The 14,981-nt window shown below is 38.4% G+C and overlaps 1 protein-coding gene across 1 annotated transcript; it reads right to left on the bottom strand.

The window, feature by feature from the left end:
- Positions 1–598: 598 nt before the first annotated feature.
- Positions 599–2,008, bottom strand: LOC147889325 (aspartyl protease family protein 2-like). Its single transcript, XM_087392049.1, has one exon. The coding sequence runs from the start codon at positions 2,006–2,008 to the stop codon at positions 599–601; it is 1,410 nt and encodes a 469-aa protein (XP_087248175.1).
- Between the last annotated feature and the right edge of the window lie 12,973 nt (positions 2,009–14,981).

Here is a 14,981-nt window from a genome sequence, read left to right as displayed (position 1 = left end):
GAAAGCCATTAGAGAGAGATACTCATCACTCGATATAGTCCTATTTTCATTATCAGTTAGGGAGCACTAGTTAAGGCTCTTAACGGAGTGTCCACATTAGTGTGGATTCCCATTAGCATTGTTAGAATGGAGTTAAGTTAAATTTCCTAATTGCCCGTTAAAAATATTTGTAAATTTAGCCCCTTCAAAATAGGTACTTTAAGGACATTTTAGAATAGAAAGAAGTTCGAATGTGAAATTTTAATGGTTAACTTAAGGGTGAGCAGTGGGAATGATACTTAAAGCAAGATTCTTGTTAAGAAAATTTCATGGTCGATCAACTCGGAACAATCCAACATGGGTACTTGATTTAAAGGACTTGAAAAGAATAACCCATTGTGACCTTACCTTTAAAGAAGTGACTTTGGATGATGAGATAAACCATTTTGTATAAAAAATACCCCAAAAGTTTTGTTAAAGACCACTAGTGCATAACCTAATCGGTTAGCAATGGAATGTAATTCCATTTGAAGGTTAACTGTAACTTAATAGAACTAGTTATGTTAAGCTCAGTAACATAACCTAATTGCTAGTGGGAAAAGACCCTTAGTGTGGTACTCTAGCAAGCATTGGCCTCGATGCCGAGGCTGGAGCTTGCCGAGTCGAACGTGAAGCGGTAGCCTTGCTGCTGATAGACGCCAAGGATGGTGAAGGACAGGCCTTGGACGCATTGCAACGCCAAGCACGTTGTGCCCGCTGCGTCTACTTGAATCAGTAGATTCTCCGGCGGCGGAGAGAAATCCACTCCACCCATTAGCTTGAAGTCTATTGCGGGTGTCGCTGCCGCGCTTAGGGCGCTATAGCATGTGTCGAATTGACCCGCTGCCGTGTATGCTGTGCCTACATTGCTCCTGAACGCATCACGCACCTTTACATAGAGTCCAGTATCCATCGTAGTGACACTCGTGCCTGAGTCTACGATTGTGTTTCCTGTACTCGCTGACGCCGTCTGGATCGTAGCTCCTCCCACCACTATGGTCTCCATCTGGACGTGATAGTGAGTGTCAGACGCCGCGAGCAGCCCCGTGATGCTCGCCCCCGCCCCAGCCGCTGTGCCGAATTCGATGAACCCCGAAGTCGACGACGAGCGCGAGGTGAAGCAGTATGAAAACGTCCCACCGAAGATCTGTACAGTTTGCTGCGGCAATGCCAGAGCATCTCGATCCAGTCCAAGCAGGCCATCGAAATGGACATCTGCGAAAGTGCCCTCGTTATCATGCCCGCATCCGAATGCGTAGGACGCCACAGTTTGGCTTCCTACGGTGAGTGTATCCGTGGCGAAGTCCCCTTTTGTGTACGTTTGAATGGCGGTGGATGGGGTTGCCCCGTAAAAGAGCTCATACTCACATGTGCCACTCGCTGAGCACCCGGCATCTGATTGTGCAAGCTGCTGGCATTCCGTGGAGCCACACGGTACGTTCTGGTAGGAGCTGGAGTGAGCGGGATCGAAGATAGGATTCGTCTGCTGGTAGCATGAAGTGCAAGGAGCGCATTGGGTCCAAGCTAAACTACTTCCGGTGTCAAGAGCTAGAACCAGCTCGTTGGAAGGCGTACCCAACCCGACTTTCAAAAGATAGAGCCCTCCCGCCATTGCACGAGTTACAGGCTGTGGAGTGGTGGCTACAGCAGCAGCACCTTGAAGCAGCTTGGATTTCAAGAAGCGGATGCGGTTGGCATCCATTTCTGCCATCCTCTCCGTGAATTCGGACGCCGTCAGCTTATTTGATCTCAACGGAGAGCAGCGCCCGTATCCATGCACGAGGCCCAGGCGAGCTTCAGCTGCAGGAGACTGCACCCGGTCCCTGGAGGCATTTCCTCGAAAAGCATGCTTGCAATCATCATGGACCATTTTCTGATCTACTGATGGACGGACCCAAGTGCGAGCATCTGCGCTGCTGAGATGAATAATAAGCACAATGAGAACGCAATAGAGGTGAACGACATGATTATTGCCGGGGCGGCAGGCCATAGCTGGGGACTCAGGCAGCAATGATCAACACTCAAACACCATGGAGCTTGAATGAATGAACTGCAGACGGGGAGCTAGCAATATATAGAGACGGAGCACCTTTGCTGAGTTTGCTCCGTGTGGCACAAGGCCGGGTGATCATGACGGAAACTAAATAATTGAGCAAGCAATGGAGTCTAGTGGGGTGATCATGACGGAAACTAAATAATTGAGCAAGCAATGGAGTCTAGTCGACAACATTGCAAAAGTTTCTGTGTCGAATTCACGTCAAACCGTTGGAAAACGTCGAGACTCGACAAGCCACATTATCTTTGTCGTCAAGGTCCAAGGTCGACTGAAAACCAACCCTGGCCGTAGGATTAAGCATACTTACCACACAGAAGATGACTCGCAACGCTCTAGCAGTCAACATCACATGGAAAATCACGCTCAGGCCACCATCAACGCAGGAAAGTGGCACGGAAGGACTAATTGCTGAGCTATCGTTCGAAAGATAATGCACTCGTCTCAATCGTATATTGTCTTTAGTCGGGAAATTGCCTGCGGTTGAGAATTCCCAAAAAAATTATGGCGAGCTGGCATTTCCCTAAGAGCTTGAGGGGAGCACTCTTCATTCAAACGTTTTCCTTAAGAATAGTTTGGTAGCATAAAAGGACATAAAAGTGTCCTTCAAGGTTTTAGAAAAAAAATCTGTTTTTTGGTGATTTCCTCTCTTGAGCTTAAGATAGACTCATAGGACTATTATCTAAAAATATAAGGAGCACAAAAACCTCTTACATGTGATTACAAAATGCTCACAAATGTATGGTAACATGGTCTTTCACCCAAACAGTACTTAGATTTGAAACTTTATCTAGTATGCCTAAAAATAAAATTGATTTCAAAGAGCTAGCATTTTTTACAAAGTGTTTATAAGTATATCAAATACCTAAAAGTGTAAAAATTGGTATAAAAATCATTTTGGTAAAATTAATTTAACTATTAACAAGAGTGGTCAGCATAGCAAGTTGCATTATAAATCGCATTTCATAAATAAACATCTTTTTATACTACACATAATAGCCATAAAGAGTCATATCTTAACTATAACAATATTATATCATAAGAGAAAGTTACCACATCACAATAAAGGCTAAAACTAAAAGAGATAAAGTGATCCCAATATCAACTACCAAAACAGGTTTCACATGAAATCTCACTTTTATATTTTTGAATTATCATGTATATAAGTGTTCTGCATATAACTATTTTAAATTGGTATCACTCATTCATGATTATAGGTACTCTGTAAGTATAATTTTAAGTGTATTAAGGTTATTATGATATCCTTTAATCCTTCTATCTTGAATTGAGTGTGAATTACATCATAAGGAACAATCAATATACAATTTGAATTTGGTGTTCTACATGATATTAGGTCCCCTAAAAACTCACACTACTCCATAATATCCTATTGAAGACATGTAATAAGTATGATTTAGTTTGGAACTTGTTAGACATGTGAAAGAATTTGTAAAAGATCGATTTTTCCCTTGCCATCAGCATTCACTAAAATTACATTTAAAGGCATAGATCATAATGGATACGATTATCTAGCTCCAAGGAAATATAAACATATGTGTTATAGTTATCCTCAGACTCCAAGACTTACAAACTCTCCAAAAAACTCATTCTAAGTAAGAAATATGGCCATTTTATCTAAAACTTGAGAAAACAGCTTGAAATGTCGGTGTTAGGTTGACCTCAAAACTTTAGGTAGAACTCAAAGTAATAGGTGCAAGTTCCAATCCATAATAACTCCAAGTTTTTTTAAGCATATAAGCTATTATGGAAAATAATCAAAACCCCAAAATAACTTATCGATGCTTTTGATTAATTCTAGGAAATTGCTAAATTGACACGACATAAAAGTGTCATAGGACATTTTTATGTCCTTCTACCAAACTAGTGTTAATACAAGCAACCACCTTGCAAAGTTCAAAATTTTTATAGTTTTTATTGAAAATTGTAATTTAATTTGCAGGTTTTATAAAACCTATTTTCAAATTTAAAAGTTAATTTCTAAAATTTGCCATTCACATGGAGTTCAAAGAATACTCATCTTTATGAGCAATACCATAATGAATGTTGATGGTGACAGGAATGACTTGCTTTACATGACGCAGAAGAACCATTTCTAGACTTGCTTTACATGACTGAAAAGCACTATCATATGGACTATATTTTTGTTGGTTATTCATGAATTTTCAAGTGGTACATAATTTATGGCATATGCATTTTTGTTTCAAGTTTGAGGGAATGGGTAACCCCTTATCTTAGAGATTGGGGTCCGCCCATGGATTAAAGGAAACTTTCTATCATTAGGGGATGGAGCTTTTAAAAGACATGAAAATCCATGAGAAGTTGTTAAAGGAGCCAATACTTTGAGAGTACTAAAATGTATTTGTCTTTTTTAAAATATGGGCCATTGTGTTTTAACACAAAGTAACAAAAAATGAATAGCAATCTAGTCCACTATTTCTAATAAATTTTATTATTCCGATACTACAAGTTAGTGGGCATAGACAAGAATGTCACGAGAATTTGGGAAAAGGAGTAATTTTAAAGGCAACTCTATAAGTACCATGAGGGAAGTCTAGGTATGGGAGAGAAAAGAGAAACCAAGAATGAATTATGTGTGCGACTAGGACCCTATGACTCAAAAAGGGGGTGCCCCATTTTCAAAACTTTGCAAGGAATACAAAAGAATTTTTGGAGCAATGCCAAAGATTGGACCACGCATGCCTTTTGAAAGTCCATTGAAAATTTAATAGACATAACATCCCCAATCAACAAACAAGACCTATCGTCATGATGTTTCCATAGACTAGAAAAAGAAAGACCATTTGCCTCATCATGAAACCCCAATCTAAATCATGTAAGCATATTTCGTTGCAAAGCACCCAGAAGGCAATATTAATAGATCACATCAGGTGTGATTGCATCTATCATGGCATTTACAATTTTCATGCATTGTAGGTTAAAGACACGATCAATTGATAAAAAGTGTAAGCAAATCATACCATGTACTTTGTATGTGTTTAATTTATCAATGGCCAAGTGATACACAATTTTTGTCAAGGGGTTGATTACTCTAAGTTTAGAAAAAGCCATAGTTTTAAAGGCATCTCAATTCTAGCATGAGGCATGAAGAGGTTTTTCAAGTTGCTTATAGCATTTTCCAAGGAGTCAATACTTTGTGAGCAAGACCAAAAGGCATCCACAAAGTCCAAGGTGGTTGTGTACACTTTAAGGAAAGTGAAACCAAGAATTAATTATGGTTTGCAAAATCAATTTCAATGATTCAATAGTACAGTCCCATTTGCTCATGCAAATAAGACTTTGTGGGCCCAAAAAGTGACATTTTAGGGTAATGCCAAAGACTAATAGCACCTAGATAGGATTATCTTTAGAGGATCTTTAGCCAGACCCAAATATTTTAATTGTATCATGAAAATTAGAGATTAATCATATCACAAATTTATGAGCCACTAAAATCATGATTCAAAGAACAAAGAAAAACATGAACAAAGGGAAAAGAATAGGGAGAGAGAAAAGAGAGAGACACTGCATGGGGTCCAATCCAACCCCTCTAGCTATGGGCTTTCTTTGTTCATAAAGGACTTATGCCTTCTATCACAAATATTACCCAAGGTTTTACAATATCAATGAAAATACAAAATTGGCCCATGGCCATACTATGCACTATGTGACACCTCAATCCAATACCCTCCTCCTAATTCCAATCCTCGTTATTAGTTCCATCATCTTTACTCAAGTTACCAATTACATTAGTTGTTAACAATCAATTGCACAAATCACCAAATCCATCAATCCTAATATAATTGTGCTCAAATTATAATAATCAAACATAACACATTACACGAATAATACTAGGGACATTAGTATTTACATGGAACCAGCCACAATGTCGACCATCTAGCATGGCACATCACAAATTAGTTAGGCATCGCCAACTAATCTACACAAAGCATCCACTAGACCCTTGTTGCGTCTGTTGCACTCCCATGGAATACTTTTTCATAGTCACACTTACCTTTTAAAAAAATAATGTCCATAGCAAGAAATATCAAAAAATACAATTTGTTGACATCCCTCTTGCTTGGACTGCAACAACTGATCTCAGTTATTGCATGTTTGATTATAGGAACTGATGAGGTTTGGAAAATCTTTAAAAAGAATCACTCAGGGATCCCCTAAGCGTCATCTCTCATATGATTTTAAAACTTGAGCAAATATTTGACATAAACATTTTCGTTTTGGGTTGTGGTTTGTTGATGATCAACAATGCATTTAGGTTCAAGTATCATCATTGAGATGGTAAAAAAGTATCTTTAAGAGATCTTAACTCTTATTAACCAAAACATAGTAGATTTCTTATCATGTACCAATAGAATTTACTATACTACATCCATTCATTGCTTGTGTTACTTTAATATAGGTCTAAGCATTATATCTATCATATTCCTCAACATCTATACCGCCCCATACTAGTTTGTTATAGTGAAATAAAAACAAATAGAATGCTTATTTCTTTAAGTCTTTACCTTATTATATGAGTAGCAACAAGTGACATATATTAATATGTGGCTAGCAAAGGAATATATGTACATTGTCTAATCACACTTTAAGTTTTTTTTTTGATTTATCTAATCATTAAGTTAATGCCTTGGTAGCTAGTAATGATTCAATATGTATTTCCTTCAGCTCCTAGAAAATCCATAGAGGACATGATCTAGCACAACAATTATTTGTCATTATCCATGAATGTAATCTCACAAATAATTTATCAAAGCGAAAATCTATGTTACCTAGGAACTTGAGACTTGGATTGGGTATGGATGGTGTGAACCCATTTGGTCTCAAAATCACCTCTTACAATGTATGGCCATTGATATTGGTGAATTATAATCTTCCACCTTCTATGGCAATTAAGAAAGGACATGTTATGTTATTATCCCTTCTAATTCAAGGGAAACATAAAGTAAAAAACGTGGATGTTTATCTAGAGCATTTGATTGATGAGCATCCAGATAAAAGGATGTACCTCGATACCTCGATTCATTAAAAGAATGTTCTTTGCTCCCACCCTCCTTCCCCATGAATGTAAACTCCTTTAACCAATGGCCTCCTAATGGCACACATTCATGTAGTGCAAAACAAAATATTCACTTGCGATCCCAATTGCTTCATCCAAGTCTGACTTAATTGACTTCAATTTAACATTTCTCTCGTGTGGGTCCTCGTATGAAGTATTTGCATGCAATTCTAGCCTGGACTTAGAGCATGGATGTTTTTATTGAAGCTATTCTTATATATTAATGCAAAATATTGGCGAAAGTTTAACAAGCTCATTTTTTTAGTTTCACAATATTGATAGGATGCTGACATGAGCTTTACAATGGATTTGCACTTGAACATATGTTGGATGCAAGGGATTATGGGAAAACCTTGCGAGGCACATCCAAAGTTTTGAGATCTTCTCTATATCTTGCCTCGCCACAAGTAGAACACTCTCGAGCCTCCTTATGTGCTCCATGAAATAGAACACAATCATTGACGCATGCATGGATGTGCTTGTAATTATCCAAACCTCCAAGAGATGTCACATGTTGCCTCACCATATCTCTTGAGGTCAGTAATTTATTCTCCCTTGGAAGCATTTTAGACAATTGTTTGCACGTGAAGACCATAAATGAGAAAAAGTATTCCAGTAATTGATCCATTAGCATGATTTACCATGTTTGCAAAACATAAAGCTTACTTGAGTAATACATTCAAACTTGCATTACTTCATCCATAACTGGTCTGAAAGTTTAGTAACTCAAGGGAGGCATGTAGAACAGAGAATGTGCACCCCTCAAATACTGGTGTCGATGTAGTAAAAAGATCATCTTGCTCCATGCTGTCATCCCTACTTGAGGACTGATGGGTACTTGGAGGCACTTCTATGATGAGGGGTTGATTACTAAGGAGCAATATCTCCGGGCTACTGGAGCGCCCTTGCAAGTGTTTCAAAGTACATTAAAAATGTCAATGTTGTAAATAAAGATTTGTTTTTTCATACATTGATACATGTTGTTTCTCGTTTATCGGCTCCTGGGGATATTGGTGAGGATACTGAGGATGAAGAAGGCTTTGATGATAGGAGTGAGGACGAGGATGCCTCCTATTAGTCATAGAAGTAGTGCTAGATATTCTTTTTTATACTTGAAGCCACAGGTGGCTTGGCTTTGTGCTATATGTATATACAAGCCCTTTTTGGGCCATGAATTAATATACACTCCTCTTATTTTTTATACTTGAAGCCATAGGTGGCTTTGTGCTATGTGTATATACAAGAACTTTTTGGGCTATGAACTAATATACACTCTTTTTTTTTTTGGCGCATTCAATTTCCTTGTGCAATGTTTTATCAATGGATGCTTTGTGTTTTGGAGTTGTAATGTTTTATTCAGAATCGTAATCGTCGGCTATAGACGTGTGTGGAATCATGCAAATTAAAATGTTGTTGCCTATAAGAATTGCATTGCACACTATAGAAATGGGATTTCTACAACCACATAGCATACACAACATTCTATTTTTTTTAATAAAAAAAATTATGCAGAGTGTTTATAAGCGCATCTATTAGTGCGTCTTTCTTTTTTTTTGTAGAGCATCTATTAGCGCATCTGTACATGCGTCTCTCTGTTATATAGATGCACCTATAGATGTGGGTCTGTAGATGTGTTAATAGATGTGCCCGTCACTTAAAAAAAAAAAATCAATAAATACATTTGAAAATGCATCCATGGATGCATTATGTTGTTGTGGGTGGAGAGAAATATAAACTCTTACCTTATACACATTTGTTCCAAATGTCTAGTCTAATGATACCAAGTTATCATGTCCAAACTCACTCATCTTTTGTATTTTCCAAGGCATTTGGATACCAAGGATGAAGTCATGGTGATTGTCCTATTCTTGGTATAGGAAGATATTGTATCTATTCTTGATCGTCCACATTTGTATGCTTTGGGTGTCATTGGAGTGTAGTTCATAAGTACTCAAAGCTATATACCTCACAATATTGAGTGCATCCCTAATGGACACAAAGTTGTCTCTTTGATAAAGATAATCTGGGCTTAATTATTGCCTCTGATACAAGATTTCAATAAGATCCCAATGTAGGTTGCTCACATTAAATAACCCAATGGGAGGTGTCAACAATTTGCTAACATGGTATCCGGAATAGGAAAATTGCTTTTTTCTCAATCTCTTGAAGCTTGTTATTGAAGAAGTTGAGAAATAGGTAAAACGGATTAAAAAAAAACACAACCACCATGATTGAAAAGAAAGGCATGACATACGACTAGCAGGGAAGCCATGGGGTTGACGGTGCAGGGTAATCTTCATAGAGGGCCTTTTGTAATTCTTGAAGGATGCCCACCTTAAATTGGCCCCCCGGACATGTAGAGAAGAAGTTTCAATGTGTAGCAACGAAGAAGCAAGAATCAGTGACTATGGCAATGAAGCAAAAAATGTTTGTTTTGTAGGGAGATCTCATAGTTATCAAGATCCCCTTTGTCTCTACCGTTCCTACTCTCTTTCAATCCAAGCATCTTCACTCAACACTAACTTCCCTCACTTTGCCATCAGGGAGTAGGCAATGTCACCGCCCCCACCTCTCTTGTTTCCTTTTCTCTTACTCACGCCTGCATTTACTATGACCTCAGTTTTGCCTTATCTTCATGTCATCTATCCTCTCTATCATCCTCGTTTCCTTCTCATGGACTAGCATCAGTTTTCCATGGTTTTGCCACAAATTTTAAAGATCAGCTAGGTGAACTACACACACTGTCATTGATCTACTTGTATGCTAGTCCCTACGAGAGTGTCTTGGCCAAACTCCAAAGCATGACCTCATCTCTCATGCTTGTGCCTCCAACATCACCCATGCCCCTTCCTTTGTGTTCTTCCTGATGCTTGCTTCCTCTCTTCTAGATGTTTCAAATATTCTAGGTCTTCTTCTCTCCACCTACTTCTTATCGTCAAGTTCTTGGACCAAGAATCAAATATGGTAGATATGTAAGCTACTTTGACTCACAAGGAAGATATTGCGAGCTGCTTTGGTGGCCAAAACTCTTGTTGATCAAGTTCTTTTATGATTGCCATGTACTTGCAAGGATGAATCTCGATGAGGATGGTGATGGAGATGCATAACATAGGTTCAAATTCAAATTTTAAACACTCCCCTTTTTTTGACTAATGACTATGTAGGGAAAAAGACTAGTAGTAAGTAGTTATGGAAAAGATTAGATGTGCCACTAGCTTGGTTTTAAATTAACCTCCACCATCAACAAGGCTCTTCCTTTAATCTAGGAGGAGAGGTGGCACCAATAAGTCTTTAAAACCAACTTTGGTAGCATCATCCATCACCCTAGCTCAAGACCCTTGGTTCCCAAAAAGAAATGTTCTGGAACAAGGTTGATTTGAAAACCCCGATCTTGGACCATTACCAAGGCTTGCCTTACATTGAGAGGTTCCACCAAGGCATTATATCAATGACCTCTGACATGTTGAATTCAAAATAACTCTTGAATTACTTTTTTAAAGTCATGATTGAAGTCTTTGGTATTTTCACTTTCAAATGCTTTATGGTAGGTGATATACATAGTGTTGGAATTGAATCCAATTTTGTAGTTCACAACATGTGAAAAAAGCTCAATCCCAAAATCAATGAAACATCTAAGACATTTTATGAATAAAATAAATTAATGAGAAAAAAATAAAGATACCATGTATCATTCCCAAAATTAACGAATAGTAGATACTTTGTCTAAAATAACAAAAACAAAGAGCCGATGGATACAAAACAAAGATATTCCCAAAATGAATGAAATCGATGTGCTTGAACCACGAGAAGATGGACAAAAAATATGCAAGGAATATTAGGAGGGCAGAATTTTTGGTCCTCTCTCCCCATTTCATTTTCCCAAAATTACTAATATAGTGTTTATATATGTGTATATATATTCTCTTTAATTTTCTCCAGTCCATCTCAAATTAGTATAATATTTTCATCCCTACTTCAGCAAAGCATACCATATGTATAAGGTAACAATAATTTAATAATAATTATTTACCATGTCAGCAACTACTCGAACCTACTATGAGCATATAGAAACTCATTTCTCCTTATCTGTATTTTTCTATAATCTACATACAGTCTATTTCACAAATTCATCATATTACATCTACCAAGAAATAGAGCTTCTTGTCTTTCTATTCTTAAATTACACTACTACACACGGATCCTATTGTGACGTTTACGTACCGATGTTTAGCGCACGCATGGTGCTAATCATCGGTATGAAAAGTGGGTCCCGTAAAGCATCACTATATAGCGACATTAGCCAAACGTCACTATATAGTGACTCTTGTAATAGTCGCTATATAGCGACTTTTAAGTGTCGCTATATAGTGACAGTGATATACTATTTTATAGCGACATTTTCCAGAGAGGTTTTCTTTTTCATATAGGCCTTAAAAGTTAGTTTTTTCCAATGACAAAATTTTTTAAATTTTCATACATGTTTGATCTCATAGAGAATAAAAATATGAGAGCATGTACATCAAGCCTTTGAAGCTCATATATTCATGTCCAAGTTTGAGATGAAAAAAATCAATCAAGAGCATTTACATCAACTGTTAGTCTAAGGCGCCAAACAAGTCTATCTCCAACTCTATAGCAAGTTGATCTCCTATATCATCATCATACTCTAGCATCATACGTTCACCTAAAAGTACTTGATCATCTTCTTCAATAAAGTGTGATGATTCTTGATGATCGTTGTCTTCTTCCTCAATATTGTGATCTCCATCTTCCTCCCGTGCGATGTCATTATGCGCATCTTCGTCGTGGCTCATATGGTGATCTACATCTTCTTCGCTAGATTCATCAATTGGATCTGGCATTGGTAGTGGCATCTCCATATCCACATCTTTATCTTCAAAAATTTGCTTACTTCGTGGTGCAACTTGGATCACGTACCACCATCTTGGATCAGAACGATCCGGATGAAAAACCACCTATATTGAAGATGGGTGCCAAATGTCGTCAATTATATATATGAAATTATGCTCAAGTACATGTATCAATGGATCTTTAAAAACAAAAGCTTCGATTAATTAAATCATTAGTATGCACGTGATCACAGTGCTCGGGAAGAACAAAAGTATTACTTTCATCGGTCCAATGTTTGGTGGAGTCTATTGCAAAGAAACCGCTACTATCTTTTCTCACTATCGCATGGGGACCGTTGTAAATAGTTCTAATCCATTTTACATCAAGAATGAAAATACTAAATCATCTGAAATCAACTTCATAGACGTCGCATATGGTTCCACAATAATCCAACTGTGAGGAGAGAAGATTGGTATTCGAAGCACTTGCTCGGCTATCTTGTGTGAAGTTAGCCATGACTCCACAATCATATGTGACTCTCTTTGAATCGATGCGTTTCACATGAAAATGTCATCCATATGACCATATTGCATTGTACCTTTTGTACTGTAAAAGAGCATCATTAAAACAATGAAGATGCATCTATTTTATAACGTATATTATCACAAATAATTACTTAATTACGTCAAGAGGTAAGAAACTTACATGCACCATACATCCAGATGATAACTCTCACTCGCACTCGTTTATTATCTCTCCATCACATTCGGCTTTATGTAGAGCCAGTTGTAGCCAATCAAGTGACATATGAGTGGGGAGAAGAGCTAGATCCCATGGATATGGTTGCGATTTCGTGTACATTACTCTGAATCTCATCCTTGCATTTATTCTTTCTGCTTTGGCCACTTCATATCTCTCAATCCACTTCTGCATCTCAGAGCTATTGAGGATACAAAACTTATTGAATTTCTCCATTTGCTCTTCGCTCATCTTTCTTTCAATCCCTTTTCCTTGGGGAACCTCGCCAACGATGCGATCATCATCCTTGTTATGCCAAGCTTGCAGCATATCGGGATCCGTGGATGCAAGAAACTCTGTGATATATACTAATGACTCTTCCACAAGCCATCCCTCTGCCATGCTTGCTTTTGGTATTGCTCTTTGTCTTACAAATCCCTTTAAAATTTTCATAAACTGCTCGAGAAAAAACATCCATTGACTATGAGCAGTACCTGCAATAGCCACCTCATCAACTATGTGCACAAGCAAGTGGACTTGAGTTGTCATAATGCTCGAGGGAAAGTGCTTCTCAAGCCATCATACGGCTTTGATGGATTCCACCCTAGCTTTCTCGATGCTCGATATGGAGATCTCTTTTTGAGATATCCACCTATTTCACATGTCCATGTAAGATATTTTCATAATCAATCTATAGATTAATCATCTTAAATTGAAGAAAATGCAATCAATGCGATTTGATAGTAAGCATACCTTACAATACCACAGATCTTGAATATAGCATTTCTAACATCTTCTTGTAAGCACCCTTTTATTATAATTGGGAGGATGAACTATCAAAGCAACAAAGAAGTCATGCCAACAATATAACATAATCATAATTATGCTAACACATCACGATTATCGGTACACTAATTCTACTTAGAATACCTGTAAGACCTTGTGCCAATCATGGCACTTGAGCCCACTAAGCTTATTGTCCTTTGAAAATGCTCCTTTCAAGCAACGCATGTACCCTGTTGGTGTTTGAAAAGAGGCAATGTCTGCCTTGACCGCTGCCTCCTCCCTCATAGAGAGGATCCACGTTGCTTTCGGGAGGACAAATTTTTCGAAGCATGCACTTGGGGCCACAAACGAGACATCCTATTCATAGCACGCAAGTCTTCTCGCACTTCTCTTGAGTCTTTGGAACCAACCAAGATTGCCCAAATAGTAGCCCCCACATTTTTGAAGATATGCATGGGATCCAAGAGATGATTGATTTGTAACTGACCCTAATAAGGAAGCTCGTGAAAGATCGATAGCCTCTTCATACCAGGAGGAGGTTCCTCTCCATTTGCCCTCCAAGCTTGAATCCAGTCACTTGCCTTCAAATATGATGGTGGTGGATCAAGCTGACCTCCACGTGCGAGATGGTCGAGCGGAAGGTATCGACCATGACCTTCATAAGCATTTTTCCTCATATGTTTGGAGTAGCATGCAAATGATTTCAAACCCGGTCCAGAAACAGGACAAGCATGGTACCCACATGTAACAAGTCCTGCACGCGTGCATGAATGTGTTAGTATAAGACATGCGTGCGAAAGAGAGTCATAAAAGCATAATCCCTAATTATACATGTAAAGACACAACCACGTACCTGCACACTCTCCATATCTTGGGTAGTCATGCATGGTCCACATCAAGATACCCCTCACCAAAATATCATTGATATGTCTAGGAGCTCTGGAAATATCAAAGACCTACACTCCTCTCCATAATATCTGTAACTCCTCCATCAAAGGTGCCATGTACATGTCCATATTTTTTGCCTTATACTTTCCTGGCACAAGTAGTGCAAGCATGAGGTGTGCCTTTTTTATTATTAGCCATGGTGGGATATTATAATTCACCACGACTATGGGCCATGTCGACCAAGATGTCGAGCGTAACCCGAAAGGATTCACGCTATCCATGGCGAGCCCAAGATGTAAGTTGCATGGCTCCCTCACAAAGTCCAGCCACTGATTATCTATGTGCTTCCAAGCTGCACAATCTACAGGAATCCTCAATGTGTCATCAGTGGACCGATGAGATGCATGCCATGTCATCAACTCCGCTATGGATTTGCATCGGAACATGTGTTGTATTCTTGCAATGATCGGAAAGTGTCTCAAGACCTTTACCAATATCTGCTCACCCTGCAAGTCATCTCTATATCGTTGTTCCCCACACTTTGAACAACTA

Source organism: Dipteris shenzhenensis, chromosome 20 (assembly GCF_047967505.1).
Source record: "Dipteris shenzhenensis isolate YYH24624 ecotype China chromosome 20, Dip_SZ_1.0, whole genome shotgun sequence".
Lineage (NCBI taxonomy): Eukaryota > Viridiplantae > Streptophyta > Polypodiopsida > Gleicheniales > Dipteridaceae > Dipteris > Dipteris shenzhenensis.
Note: the sequence above shows the minus strand (reverse complement) of the source record. Positions and strands in the feature narration are given on the sequence as shown.

What these genes read in the sequence shown, in the direction of transcription:
- LOC147889325 (XM_087392049.1), bottom strand. Translation starts at nt 2,008, where the DNA reads ATGGCCTGCCGCCCCGGCAATAATCATGTCGTTCACCTCTATTGCGTT.